This window comes from Strigops habroptila, chromosome Z, assembly GCF_004027225.2.
Source record: "Strigops habroptila isolate Jane chromosome Z, bStrHab1.2.pri, whole genome shotgun sequence".
Taxonomy (NCBI): domain Eukaryota; kingdom Metazoa; phylum Chordata; class Aves; order Psittaciformes; family Psittacidae; genus Strigops; species Strigops habroptila.
This window is the reverse complement of record NC_044302.2, coordinates 47,664,859-47,680,280: the sequence shown is the minus strand read 5'-3', so window position 1 is coordinate 47,680,280 and position 15,422 is coordinate 47,664,859. Positions and strand designations below refer to the sequence as shown.

The following is a 15,422-nucleotide window of genomic DNA, read 5'->3' as shown; positions in this document are numbered from 1 at the left end:
AATGCATTTTATTGCCTGTATAAACCCAGAGGCAATGTGATTGTAAAGGTCACTGATAGGTGTCATTGTGCTCCTAGCTGATCATCTTCCGCTGCAGTGTGTATTAATAGCACACAGAATAAGGGACAGCAAGGGGGCAGCGGTGATTGGCAGACAACAATGCCCTTGTTGTTGGCTTTTGATTTCACAGGGCTTGATAAGTGCCATTTGCTTCGCAAGCCCATGCCTCAGACATAGAAACACATGTGGAAAGGGAACCAGAGACCTCAGATACGTTTGTGTTTAAAAATGTTAGTCAAAGTGAATAGATATGTCACAAAAGTTTTTCAGAGGTTAGGGAGAGTTAGCAAGAGTTAGCAAGTTCTTTTTGAAAAATAATGTTGAAACACCCTTTTGTTTTCTTGCGGTGTTTCATTTTTTTTTTTGCCTTTCAGCAGGAAAGAATTATTGAGAAATTCATTGACATGTTCCTAGCTTAATCAGAGGTTCCTTCATACTTAGTCACAGGAAGTTCAGTGACCGGTAAAATCTGTCCATACCTGAACATAAACAGCGTTTCTTTCAAAACCCACCTTGAGAGCAGAGGCAACACATCAGGGAGAAATAGGAATCCAGTGCATCTGCACAGGCAGATCATGACTCCAGTCCCTGTCATGCTCCTTGTGGTGGTCTTCATGCCATGAGAGTTGCAAATACTTCCTGTCTCCCAGGTCCAGCTCTGTGTGGGTTTCCGTGTGGGCAGGAGAAAGACCCTGAGTCTTCCCAATATGATGTAATTCTACCCTGTCTTTGATGACCAGGAGTGACCTACTGAGAAATGAACATTTGCTGCTGTTGTCATGTCCTTTTTTCCTAACTTGGGGTGAATCGCCTACTCTTCCTGCATGTTAGCATCTGTGTCTGCAAAACAGGGGCAGTAATACTTTTCATCTGTAGAAGCATTATGAGATTTCCTTCATGAGCAGAAAGCATTTTTGAATTACCAAGATGATAGGTATTTTGTGCTGTTTATGCAAACCCTTAAAGAACCTAAACTTCCAAGTCATTATTAACTTGTAAATCCAAAGCTCATTCTTTAGCAGCAAACCAGGACACAGGTATGAAATAATGACAAAGTGAGGATGGTAAGCACATGGGAGATACTTAAATTAAAGTTTGTTGGTTTAGTGCCTTGTCCAGCTTGTCGTAAGGTAACTTTCTGGGTTTTATGTTAATGATTTGCCTTACTTTCCCGCACTCTGAGGGGCTGCTTTAATATCAAGTCTGAGAAGTGCTAGGATTTGCTTTCAAGATGGTGTTTACTCTGCAAAAATTAAATGTTGCTTTTTAGGACTTCATCGAAGTTTTGTTCTCTTTTATTTTAGAAATCTTCCAGGATCCCTGAGGATGACATCAGGTTGAGAAAAAACAGAGACCAAAACTGTGCCAATTTCTTGGAGCCAGCTACTGTGCTTGCTACAAAAGAAGAGAAAATGGAAATTGAAGTTCCAGTTTCTGAACATAAAAACATCACCACAGTGGCTTCACCACATCCCATAGACAATCCAACACACTTCTTTTCCTCTGCTGCCAGCCACAATGGTCTTAAGGAAAGGCATGAATCTCTGGACAGTGAAGTTGCTAAAGAGATCAGATACCTAGATGAAGTGTTGGAGGCAAATTGCTGTGATTCTGCTGCAGATAATCCCTTTAATGGGACATCCTCCCCTGAACCAAGTGCAGTCTCCATTATGGATGGCTCAGGAGCATCAGTTAATGTCAATAATAGTTCAGTGCCCAGTGAAAGGGAAGAAAATGTAGCCGACAAGCAGGCACCCTTGGTAGTTGAACCAAGTGAAGCTAGCATAACACATGAGAACCTGAAATCTAATGGCCATTCCTTCAGTGGACTGAAAGATGACACTAGGGAGAGTCTGAAGGTGCCAGGAAGTCCTACTTCTTCGAACAGTTCTAGAAGATCCTCTAAGGATGGAGAAACAACTCTTACAACCCTTAAGAAAGAGGCAAAGTTTGAACTACGAGCCTTCCATGAAGAGAAAAAGCCCTCAAAGCTTTTTGAAGATGAGGAAGAGAAGGAAAAATACAGGGTCTGCAAAGTGAGACCATCAGAGGAAGTGATGGAACTTGAAAAGGAAAGAAGGGAACTCATTAAAAGCCAGGCTGTCAAGAAAAACCCCAACATTGCTGCCAAATGGTGGAACCGTCCCCAGGAGAAGACCTTGGAGGATCAACTGGATGAAGAGCATCTGGAGTCCCACAAGAAGTACAAGGAGCGCAAGGAGAGACAGCAGCAGCAAGGTGCAACATCCCCCAAACAGGTCAGCTGCTCGTTTGTGCCACCAGAGCCAGTCACTATCAAGAAAGAGGATATTGTCACAGAGCAAATCGACTTCTCAGCCGCCAGAAAGCAGTTCCAGCAGATGGAACATTCAGGTCTGTCTCAGGGTCAGGCCCCACCGAGGCGATCAGGAACACCCAAAATGTTCTCCATCAAACCCTTCTACAAAAGCCTCAATTCTCCTCATGTGGATAGGCCGCTGTCCTCTGTGACAAGACCTGTTTCAGTGTGTGGGCCAACAGGACAGCTTGAGGGGAACAGTGCCGCTGTTGTCAAAGCACAGAAGGTCTCCTGTACCTCAGAAGATGATACAAGTACTCAGGCTATAACTGCTGACCCTGTGAGAGAGTTACCATGCAGTGATAACTCCAGAGCTGGGCAGGCCTCAAAGCTGTGGGCAGAGGATGGAGAATTCAGGAGTGCAAGAGCAGTCTTCACAGTGGTGAAGGATGATGGACAGGGCGTGCTAGACCAATTCCCAAAGTCAGGCAGCGCCTCTTCTCCTCCAGAGGAGCTTGACTCCGGTTTGGATGACTTGTCTGTCAGGTCCCAGGATACCACTGTCTTGGAGACCCTTTCCAACGACTTCAGCATGGATAACATCAGTGACAGCGGTGCCTCCAATGAGACCATGAGCGCCCTGCAGGAAAGCTCGCTGGCTGATTTCTCCCTGCCGCAGACCCCGCAGCCTGACATTCCAGCACAGTGCAGGGGAGAAGGCATTTCCAAGTCATTCAGCGACCCAGGCTGCAACTCGCTCTCCTCTGCCTTGGCGGACTCCATGCTGATTGATGACCAGCTGGAGTACCACGCTGGCCTGCTGGTTCAAAACGCCATCCAACAAGCCATAGCCGAGCAGGCGGATAAAGCAAGCTGCAAGAAGGAAATCCCAGCGGGGAAGGAGGTCTCGGTCAAAGAGCAGCCGGCAACCACTGGGCCAGCTGTAGCCTCCAAGGGGCAGCAGAACCCAATGTTTGAGCCACCCCAGGTGTCCTCACCTGTCCGGGAAAAAAGGGACACCATACCAAAGATTTCAAAAGAGGAAGACTCAGGACTCAGGGAAGGGAAGAGTTTGCAGCAGTCTCCTGTGTACTCAGCCAGCCAGCCATTCCTTGTGGAGGAAAATAGGCACGAAGTCAGCTATTTCAGCAAGTACTCAGAGGCAGCTGAGCTGAGGAGCACGGCCTCCATCCTGGCCACGCAGGAACCTGAAGTGACCGTGGGCCCTTTCAAGTTACGGTCCAGGAAGCAGCGGACTTTATCGATGATAGAAGAAGAGATCAGAGCTGCCCAGCAACGAGAAGAGGAGCTGAAGAGGCAGCGGCAAGGTCTGCAGATGGCACCAAGCCCTGTTATAAAGAGCGCACCACCCATGGCCACCACCAGAACCGTGTCTTACAAAACTGCACCAGGTAAGAGCTCAAAGCGTCAGGGGGAAGTGAAATGTGACTGACGAGTCAGGTCAGATTTGGGTTTATGTTGTTTTTGAATGAATACATCATTTTGCAGGGACCGAAGGGTTGTCTTGACTTCATCTTCCTGGAAACTGCAGGCAGGAGGAGAGCATGGGAATACCCAAACTTTCTGTCTGTTAGCACTCCTGTGGAAATTTTGGGTTTGTTTTTTTTTCCCCAAATGTAACACAGAAGTAACTTATACACCCTGCTGATGATCATTAGGAAACTCTGCACTCTATTTGTCCTCATGACATGTCTATCACTGCTCAGACCACCCACTGGAATTTACCATAATCACAAGAAACGACAGCAGCGGTTTTGGCAACTGTGTGGATATTTGAAAGGCAAACATTCGAAGCTTTTTTTAACAGGCTTTCTGTTCTCTTTCACATCGTTAAGGAAGTGCAAAGGTAGTAGAGATTTACAGATCTTAACATTTTGCCTCAGATTTCTTTTTGTGTGTGTTTGCTTTCTGTTTCAGGTATTTTTTGATCTTCTTAATGATCTTTGTCTGGTAAAAAGTTCTCCAGAGCTGTGAGTGGCCGTGTATTTCAGCTGGTATCATTTACTACTAAATTAAGCAGGTGTCACAAATGTTTAATAGATTCAGTAGGAGTTCATGTAAGTCCTCCTCTGACTGATCAGCTTTTGGGTCCTTGTGGTCGCATTCACAGCAGTTACAGCATATCTTTCTCCTCCTTTCCTTTTCAAAATAGAAAATCAAGCACTCATGACTTTTTAATATAACATTAAAAAAGAGATCTAAAAAAAAATAGAAACACATGCCAAGCTTATTTCTTTTTAGTGACTTTTATAAGTATAGATCTACATATGCTTTGCAAGAACGTAAAAGTTTTTATTAACAGTGACCATTGTGAAGAAGTAGTAATTTTGCCTAGAGTGCTTAAGTTCCATCCTTACTTCCACTGGTGTAAATCTGAGCCAGTGATGCTTCCAGAAATTGTGCAGGGTGATCGTTTTCTTCTGAAAGTCATGGCAAACTTGAATAAGGTGTGGATTTAGTCCATTACCCAGTCTGATTGTGAACTTGCAGTGTTACGCAGCACATAAATAGGTAAGACTTGGTTTTGTTTCTTCTGCAAAGAGGATGATTTTAACTGTGTTTCTTGCCAAAAAGATGTAGCAGATGTCAATAATTTCTTTGAAGTGCTATTGTTATTACTCCTATGGAATGGGATCGTTGATAGGGAATCTCCATAAGATGAGGTGTTTTGAGCAATGCCTGACAAGATGTGAGACAGGGTACCGTAGATCTCAGCTAGACTCCTTGTGGAAAGTTACTCTCATGACCACTTTCAAAACCAGCATCATCTGTAGCTGCAAGTGCTCAAAATGAGGCTAATAATGGTTGCTTCTTATTTACAAGTGATGTGGGAAGAGCTGCTGTCACTAATGCTTGTTTTAATGGAGCATCTCGGAAAACTCTGTTTCTGCTCATTCTTGTTTCTCTACATAACAAGGCATTTACTTTGTGTCTGATGTTAAAATGTTCGTTGGAAATTACATTCTAGTGAGAGTGATAAACTTATAATGAATCATTCCAGACAGTTTCCTTTAAATATGCAACTGCCATATGTTCAAGGAAAAAAAACGGGATCTATTAGCCGATGACTCAAGCTACTGCAGTTTGCAGCTGGTGACGAGGCAAAGAATTAATTTCTAGGAAAAGACGAATATGTGGCAATGTGTAAGGATGTCATTGATAAAAAAATGCCAAAGTCATTCTTACATGATCTGCTTTTGGTGATTTCTAAACAGCAGATGTGCTCAGCAGAGCTCTCAGCTGGCAGAAAGTAGCCTGGCACCTTTAGTATTGCAGGGTGCATACCCTCAGCTCATCTCATCCTTGCTGTACCTTTGGCCAGCTGTGTTGCAGTTAAAGGTTGCAGGCATCCTTAGGGATGCCTCCCAAAAATAGGGAGAAGGGATACCATGCAATCCCTTGGAAGGTTGCAGCAAATTTCCTGTTATTTTAATATTTACAGCATCTTTTCAACATCTAAAAAGACAGAAGCAAAAGGTGATTCAGCAAAGACCACAAAATCTGTCTGTAAAGCTTCACTGTCGCCAGCTGCAGAGGCGATTTACAGAGCAGAGAAGAAAACCTACTTGTGGTAGGCCCAGGAATGAATATTCTGCAGAACATGTCTGATATTGTAATCTGAATATTTTTTCAAAAAGAGTAAGAATAAGAATAAGAATAAGAATAAGAATAAGAATAAGAATAAGAATAAGAATAAGAATGGACAGGGGTACTTCTGTCATCAAATTGGCTTACCCAAAGAAGAATTGTCACTCTTAACATCAGGATACCTCAGCAGAAAGGGATTAGGGGGTCAAGTCTAAATTTGAAAATCTGTTGTTAATCTTTAAGTGGGGAAGTATAAACTCACTCGAACAATTTGAGGAGGTGCAGTAATTAACTTAATTAGCAATGACCTACCTACCAGGTTCTTTTTTGGAGGTGGACTGGACAGAGTAGCTTTACCAGGATTCCTGATGCTCCCTGGTTATCTACTACTCCTGCCCCACTTCACTGCTTTGAACCAGTGTTATGTGGATAACAGAAACACAAACCACAAAAAGGACTGCAGGGAACTAAATTGCTAATTTGACTGAAGTGTGGAAGATTAACACAATTCATGTGGGTGTATGTGTGAAGTAACTGCTAAGTACTTTAGATAGCAAACAGGCTGTTTTTACCACCCTGACATACAACTTTAGTCCAGCTGATAGTAACACTGAACTTGGTGTCTGCAAACCCTCCAGTACAAGAATACATTTGGGAGTGTAATTCCCACATCCCTTTTATTAGGAGCACTTTGACCATGAAGAACTTTTGTCTACCTTCCTGTAGTGCCTGGCTCAAGTAATCCTGTTTATCAGGGGACGTGTGAAAATTACTACATGAGAGGTCTTGGTTCTGTGAAGGCTTTTCTGTTGGAGAGAAACCCTTTGTGAATATTTGCTGTCTCATGATGAGGTAAGGGGAAATTCTTAGCACCAGAATCTATGCTGGGAGAAGCTTTTCTGAAGCTGACACATCTGCCTTATTGGTATTTGTCACCAAAGCATTGCCGTGAGGCAGAAGGCATGTTGCTTTCCCTGCTTCATCCACAGGCACTCAGACCCATCTGCGCACACATGTGGGAGATCTGCCCACCAAGCAATCATCTTCTGTTGTCCTCAGCTGATGAACTAGATGAGAGAAATTCAGTGAATGGCAAAAGCCGAGGGGCGGAATGCAGTTTAGAGATGCAAGTGTTCAGATACCTCCAAATAGTGAGGGATGTGTGTATGCTGTCTTCTTTGTTCTCCTTGCTTTCTTCTGAGTGACAACTGTGGAGCATAATCCTCTGTCAGAGGAGCTACTTCAGCCTGAAAACCATTCTCACTAGTAAATCCCTACACTAAGGAAGCTTCCCAGGTTAAGCCACAGCCTGAAGATACTGCACAGTGGGAAGAGAAGCAGAAACTTCGGGGCAAGATATTTTTAATATCTGTGGCCATGGGAAAATTTGCAATGCCCTGTATACATGTACAGGGATCAGGTGTAATACATATGCATGAACTCCTTGTTAAAATGAGAATTTTGAGAAAAGCTAGAGCAGAAATGAAGCCTTTGAGTTGATGTAAGATAGTTTCCTTACCTGTTCATAAGCACCAATATAAAAAAATAAATTCATAATTCTCTTCAAGGATTCCTCTGGAGTGCTCATCACTCATCCACTGAACATCTCTAGGAGTGCCTTAACAGTGTACTAACCCAGCTCATTTGTCATTTGTTCTTTTATTCCCTCCCTAATGGAAAATATGTATAAAGTGAGAAGATCTTTGAGAGGTTCTTTTTTTAATGTTTGCTTCTTTCTGTGTTTGCATATTTGTGTTGCTCATCTGATGTTCAAGAAGACCCAAGAAATCCACCTTTCACCTGGGGTGGTAATAAGGCTCCATATTACCAAAGGAACATTTTTTTACATACTTCAACTACCCCCTGACTCCAGCATAGCCTAGTGTCCTAAACCAATCTGTGCTGAAATACCTCATTTTGAAAAGATTTCTTTGCTGTGCAGATGTCTTAAAAAATGCCAACAGCATCTGTAAAGTACTTGCTCTTAGTTACATGATGCCACATTCTCCCCATCTTCTTTGCACCTTCATTAGCACTATATGATGGCCCTTGGAACCTGCTCTTTACTCAGTGGTGGCTCAGGCCCTTGTCCCAGAGCCTCCCCTCAGCCACTCTTTCTTGATATTGCAGCAAATCAGCTGAGCATCCTTCCTCAACTTGCAGCAAGTGCTTGGACACCCATCAGGCTCCACAGCGTGGATAAGTTACAATCACAATCCCTCTTGCTCCCCAGAGTCGTGCAGAGCTTTTGGTTAGGAGAAATTTGTCCCCAGCTCTTACATGTCTTTGATTTTGCAGAAAGGTTTCAGGGAATGTCTTGAAGCTACCAGACTGGGACACATCAGCAGCTGCCTCTTCCCTGAGCCTTCCCTTCCCCTCCCCAGGGCTGAGAAAGAGTATTTTCTATAGGAGCAGCTCCTCCCTGCCCCAAATAGGACAAGAGACAGGAAATTAAGAGATATGAAGTTCCAGGAGCTTGATGCTAGATCCCTGAAGCCAGAGAGTGGAGGGAGCCATCACCAGAACTGAAGCCAAAGAATGTATTTTGGAATCCCTGTGAGAGAAGATGAAAATATAAATGTGTAGGTAAAGATTTGGGATGCTATCACCTGTACTTGCAACAGCTCTAAAGGTGACCTTATGGAATGACCTTTCCCTGGAGGGGAAGACACTGCGGATTCCATTCGAATCAGAGCACAGTTCCTTTATTACTCAGCTTTGATTTGGGCAAGGACTACTAGCAGTGTGTGTGTTCATCAGGTGTGGGCATGAGACTGTGGAAGTACAAAGTGCCTGTGATCGCCCTGTCTCATGATGCTGTTATGCTGAATGACTCTTCTGCCTGCGAACAGTACCTTATCTGTATGAAAATCTGCCACAAGGAAATTAACGCAGCAACATTTCTAACACAGTCCAAACTGGCAGAATAGGTCTGCGCTGGACTGGAGCTCTGCATCAGGTTCACAGGGTTTTGCTGTGGTTGTTCTGAAAGACCTGAAGCCTCAGAAACACCGTCATCTAACCCCAACCTCAGTGATGGTTGTGCTGGTTGCTTGCCTTTCTGACCCTGTGGGCGCTGGTAGGATCTCTCTCTTCTACCTGTTCTTACAAAATTTTTTGAAACTTGAAAGAGACACTTGTCTGTGAAAAGTAGTTGAAATGATGCTGTAAATTCCTGAGGTTTTAGTGGAATTCAAACACACAGATAAAATGGCTGTATAAGCATAATTTCTTGTGGATACAAATGAACAAACCACTGTTTTGCTGTGCGCAAATCTCGTTACTACCTGGGCTTCTGTATTTTTGAAAAGGAACTATCACACTGTTCATGGTGAACAGCGTACACAGAACATATGTGTGTTGCTGCAGAGTAGTTGCTGCTACAATATGGAAATTGATGTGGCTTCCATCCAGGGAAGCTGGATCTGCTTGGAGATATCCCTTTTCTAAAGCACAGATCTACAAAGCCTACGATTTGTATTGTTTTCCAGGGGAAGTGGAGTGGAAGGAGCTCTTTTCAGGTATGAGGCTTGTCCGTGGGTCTGAGCATCCTGTGATGTGTCTGCATCCCTGGGGGAAAGCAAAAACTGGGCAGACATCTGAGAAGCCTGATTCTTCCTGTATTACTTGCGTATGTCCAAGACAGTTACTTAGTGTAAGAATGAAGTAATACAGCAAGATTTCTGACCCCTAATCAGGCCTTTTTATTTTCAGCAGACTTTTTAACCCACTGGGCTTAATGGGCAAAGTGACAGTTGTTTTTACTCTTTCCTACTGAGTAGGCCAAGCTGTCACATATGGGTGCAGATGGGCAGCTCTGGACCTGCTGCTGGCCTCTGCTTTGGCAGTTTATCTCCTGGCTGGCTGTGGTGCTGATGATGGTGTAACCCAGAGAAGAACCTGAGTCCATAGAAACTCCCACTCCAGTCCCTGATGATATGAATTAAAGGGGACAAATTCCCAGCCTCATCCCTGCACTGGCCAGTTTAAGCTAAGCCTGTAAGAAGAAACTGGTGATGCTGGGGTTTTCCATACTGGTCAGAAATGAAAGAAGTCCGGCAAGGGGATTTCTTGTGAAAGTCCTCTGCAGTGTCAACTCAGGTTTCACTTCTTCCTTCAGAAATAAATCTTACTGATTCTTTCAGGAGGTTTCAAGGCTGCTCTCCAGTGGTTACCCCTGTCATAATGGTTTTTGGAGGAGCAGCGAGGGTTTTCATTGATCTCAGCAACAGGAAGTTTCTTGACAATCTGCACAGTCCTGATTATTTCACTGTTTTGTAAGGGTTTTGGGGTGGTTTTTTTCCTTTTTTTCCTTCCTGTCAATTGAACCATCTTATTTCTAAAAGCTGACATGCCATTGAAAAGGGATTTTGGTTCAGCACTGCTTTCTCCTGCTGAGGACCTCCACACCTTATTCCCACACCCATGACCTCCACTGTCATCCTCATTCTTCCCACTGAGACAAGGTTGGTGGCTCAGTGCCTGGTGATGAGAAATGGAAGCTGTCCTTCCTGGTGAAGCATGGGTTGTCCACCACCTGAGCTCTTCCACAGCTCACTGCTCTGGCCTGCTTTTTACCCACCTCTTCAGCTGGAGTCACTCTGCCTAACACAGGTTTCTCTGTGTGAAACGGGCTCAGTCAGAGGCACACCTGACTTCTCTCTGACTTTCGTCCCAGCAGGAGACTGAAGGGTCATGTCTGAACAAGGGGTGTGTGGAATGAAGACCTTATCCTGCTCTGCTGCAGTTCTCCCCCCAGTACTATCTTCTGCGACTTGCAGGAAAAAAGTGCAGGGAAGAGTAACACCAGGGACCAACCCAAAGCCTTTCACACTTAAAAAGCAGATAAAAAACACTAGAAGGAGAGAAAAAACCAGCAATGCTTAAAAAGATGCCTTCTTTACACTTGTCACGCATGTTCCTTGGCATACAGTGGTGGCATCCTGTGTGTTGTATTGTCTGAGACAGAAAAAAGCATTTTGCAGTTTTCCAGAATCTTACAAACATTTCCAGATCACTGAAATGTGTCCTGTAGGACAGAACAGGGGTAATTCAGCCAGATATTACTGTAAACAACCATGGTGGGTTAAATTTGCATTGTATCATTTGGTAACCGTTCTAGGTTTTGTAAACGGATTTTGCAGTGTTTTGATGTAGCGTATTTCAGAAAGTGGAAGAGTGTTTTAAAAGCCCATGACCATGCTGATTTACCATATTGTTTCATAGACTTCATTCCAAACTGTTTCTTCATTCAAAGCCTGCTGAAAATGTTTCTCCAGCTGTCATCTTTTGGAAAAAACTTGTGCATCCTTCAGGTTAGAAAGGGTCATTCTTTTTCATGCCATTGCAGGCAAGATAGAGAAGATCAAGCCTCCTCCGTCGCCCACCACAGAAGGCCCTGTCTCGCAGTCTGACGCACCACCTGAGGAGCCTGCGGGAGCCCAGCGACCCAAGAATCTGATGCAAACCCTCATGGAGGATTACGAAACACACAAAACCAAGAGACGGGAAAGGATGGATGACAGCAGTGTAAGTGCGCTTTTCCTTTTCACTTCTTGCTTTGAAGTAAAGACCATGACTCGTGAGAGTCAACATTCAGACAACAAAAACATTTCTTTCCCAAGAATCTGCTCAAATCATCCTGCAAGTGTGCAAGGATTTTAACACATTGTAAGGGCCAGTGTGTTTGAGATGGAAGGATGCGGGCCAGTGGAGAGGAAGAGAGAGTGTAACTATAGATATCAAAAGCAACTCATATTAAACTTCATTTTAATTAATTAATTATTAATAAGGGCAGTGAGTAGCTGCCCTGCCATTGGTGGACTCTGTTAATTCACACATCGCCAAGACCCTTCAGTGGGTTATTTTAGTGGCTTTTTGAACTGTGTGGATCAAGCATGTATTCACACCTGTGTTCATAGAACCCCCAAAGTCCCGTCCCAGTGTGCTGAGTAACTGGATAACTTCCGCAGAAACCATGTCTTGCAGAACAGGATTGCAAATGTGTCAGGGTCTGCATGCTGTTTCCCTCTGAATTTGTGGTCTTTCTTACACAAACAGAAAATCAACCAGAATTTCAGTTTGTGAAATGGGTGCCTGCATTTCAGTTATTACTGTAGTACAGTTTAACCCAATTAAGGTGTTCTGTTTTGGAGGCACCAATTAAAAAGAGCTATGAATTCCATAGCTGGAACTATCAAAATACAGGTGTAATCATTATACAACTTGTTTCCCAGCAGAGTGTGAAGTGGTTTTTTTATTCAGACTCATCATTACTGTGGTTAACGACTGCAGAAGGTAGTGAGATGCAAGTGCAATGTAAAACTTTTTGCTGTTTGCTGAAGGAGCCACAGTCCTTGGGCATTTCCCAGAGACATCAGAGCAATGACCCTAGTGCCAAGGAGCTCATTCTCCAAAGAAACTGCTTTCTAGTAACGTTCATTAAAGGTAGAGTCTCATTAGGCATGTAGAAGTAAGTGAAGGTTTGTAATGTCAATGCTGCTCTAGTCTGGCAGCTATTATATATGAATATTAAAATCAGAAGGAACACAATGTGAAGCAGTCCTGTTGTATTTCTGCTGGTTAAGAAAAACGTAGTAGAAAGCCTGACTCAAAATGTAAACAGGTTCATTTCCAGTGCACATCAGAAGCTTTCTGGTCCCTTCTCCTACTGCAAGATTGAAAAACAAGATCTCATTGTCCATCCTGCTGCCACACAGGAAGGCAGCTTGTGCACAGGAGTGTGCCTTGTTCTGTCAGTGGAGTCTTGGGGCCACACCTTGGGAAGGAGCTGGTTTCCCCTTCTTCCCCAAAGACCCAGTGAAATAGGGTGGCTCCACCTGCTCTCGTGAGTGCTGTTTTCTGGCATCACCCCAGACAATCTCTTTCCCTGAATGGCACTCAGAGGCTTGCAGGAGACATGTCAGACCCTCATGCCCCTTGCAGAAGCCAGGGGGAACTTTAAAAAGTGAGGGGCATAAACCTCCTGCCTTGCAAACCAGAACTGGTCCTCAGGAGCCCTGCAGTGAGCACCTGCAGTCTGCTGGCTTGAAAAGCAGAGAAGCTGCTCTGCTCAAGAGGCAACACTCAGCTGGTGCTCACTCTGCGCTTTTCTTCCACCCCCATGAAAAGCAAAAGTGACTTGCCCAGCTGTGAAGCAGTGGCATGTAGCTGAAATCTTCTCTCACAACTGTGATGGTCACATGCTCTCTGTTGTGCATGTTGTAGCACACAAAAGACATGCGAGATGTCATTAGACCTAACTCCTTCTGTTCAGTTACTTGAGTGCAACTCCTCAGGTACTTGTGGAGCTGCACATGTGCCCCCTAGAAAGCAGGTCACAGTTGCATTGTGTCTTCTGCAGTTGGAACTGAGCTCTGACGTCCTGACCAGAGCACTGGTCTGGGCAGTATCTGACTGAGGAATTGTGCTCTGGGTGCCAGCTCAGCTGTCCACTGCTGCTAAAGATTCCCAGGCACTGACCGCCCGAAGGTGCACTGCCAGAGCACTGATGCTGGTCAGACAACTTGTGGGATGGATCCTTTTCTGGGATGAATTGTCAAGGCAGCAGTGAATTTACAGAGCTCCAGTGCACAAAGAAGTCCCGTAGTGTTGTGACTTGTCATTCTCCCCTTCTGTAAGCCCATTGCATACAGGCAAACTAGACTTGCGTTCCTGCTGCTGCCTACCCAAAATCCTGTTAGAGGGCAGTGTCCTGAGAGCCCAGGGAGAGCTTCCTAGGACCAGCAGGAGTGTTTTGTTTCTCTTCCCTGCCTTTTTCCACTCTCCTTTTGTAAACAATTCCCACCATTGACAGGAGAAAGATAATTCAAATAAGAAGTGCTACACTTGTATCAGTGTTAGTTTGAGCTAGTATTTTACATGCCAGGCTAAGCAGTGGTTATTTAAACAAGTAGCTTTGATTTGTTGGCAGAGGACATTTAACTATGTGCTCAGGAAAAAGATTTCTGTAACTAATGAAACAGAACTGCTCATCACTGGGCTGTTTCTAAAAGCATATGCAATATAGAAGCAGCTATTAATAACTGACAACCAGACAGGGAGCTGCCACTTGGAGCATTAAGTCCTGAGAGGTAAATGTGGTTCAGTATTGCTCTTTGTGAGTAAGGGGAACCAGAGCCTTCCTCGAGTTCTGGGAGCAGTCGGAGTACTGTGGCACCTGAGGCTGAATATGGGCAGAAGGCCATGGTCTCCTGAATGGGATTGTGGAGAGGTTTGATGGCCATGGAAACTCCCCCTCATTCACTGAGCACACCAGCAGTTCTGGTGTACAGAGCTTTGTTTTCTTCCTACATAAGACACACAAGAAGGCAGGAGGGTGGTTTCAGTAGGACCTCTACCCTGTCTCTCCTTTAAACATTACCAACTTCTGTTTTATGTCTGGCTTCAGTGGCTACAACACGGCCACTCTGGCCAGGGCTTGAAGGTTTTGCCTTTCAGGAACAGAGGGCAAATCAAGCGCATCTTCTCTTGGAAGAACTTCACTGCTCAGGCAAGGGGGACAGTTTCTTCCAAAGAGGATATGTTACAGTAGAGGTTTCAACAGGTGAGAAAAAGACAAAAAACGGCAGCAAGATAGCAGGTCAAGCAGTGATGGTAAACAAGACTGAAACTGGCCAAGCAACGTCATTAAAAAAACACCAAACTGACTAATATTTATTTTTTATGACACCAAGTTGCTTGAAATCTTACACTCTGGGATGTGCCAGTTCCTGCAATTTCTTTATTTTGTTCTTGTTTCCTAGTTATAACATGCTTGTTCAACATACTAATGCTGGTCTTTTCCCTTTCCACCAGTACGCCTGTAAATTACTGTCTAGCAAGGTTACTTCTGAGGTACTTTTCAACTGCATATTTATTTTTGCTTCCTCTTGCATGGTGATTCCAAGTGCATGTCGCTGCAGTTTGCATTTTCATGCTGTGTGCCAGTGCTGTTTCATATCAAAACTAGGTTGCAAATGTGGGGGGGGAGATATTCCCCCCTGTCTCTCTCATCAACAAATATTTCTGTGGCTGGTTTTCTAACCCTTGGATTCTAGTTGCAATTTCTGGCATGGAAGGGTTGTAATTAAAGGGATGGGAGCTGTTGCCCAGGACTGAAGCATTCCTGAGGCATGAAATGAGAACTTCTCCTTAATCCTTCTTACTGTTTTGCTGGCAAAGCTAAACTGGGATCCAGGCATCCTCAGATACTGAGTGCTGTGGCTTTCCTTTGCCTCTGATTACGATGTATTTAGCACTCTCAAAATCTTTACTATTTTGTAAAGAATCTGCACACCAGCCTTTCATCTGTGGAAGAAGAGAGTCAGATGCAAGGATGCAGCCTGTCTGGTGCGTTTTCTGAACCTGTCCATATCCCTGTCTGTTACGATGCGATGACTGATCACAGTCCCACAACTTAGCATCAGGATTGGTCTCAGAGTAGAAGAAACCCAAACTTCTTAAAGAAAGGGTA

General features: G+C 44.3%; 1 protein-coding gene across 7 annotated transcripts in view; it reads left to right on the top strand.

The window, feature by feature from the left end:
• The window catches only part of PALM2AKAP2 (PALM2 and AKAP2 fusion), a 255,085-nt gene that overhangs the window by 230,965 nt on the left and 8,698 nt on the right, over positions 1–15,422 (top strand). For all 7 annotated transcript variants that reach the window (XM_030511673.1, XM_030511668.1, XM_030511667.1 and 4 more), the window contains 2 exons: positions 1,365–3,750; positions 11,298–11,476. In XM_030511673.1, the coding sequence (XP_030367533.1) occupies positions 1,365–3,750; positions 11,298–11,476 (2,565 nt within the window). The remainder of the gene's footprint in view (positions 1–1,364; positions 3,751–11,297; positions 11,477–15,422) is intronic.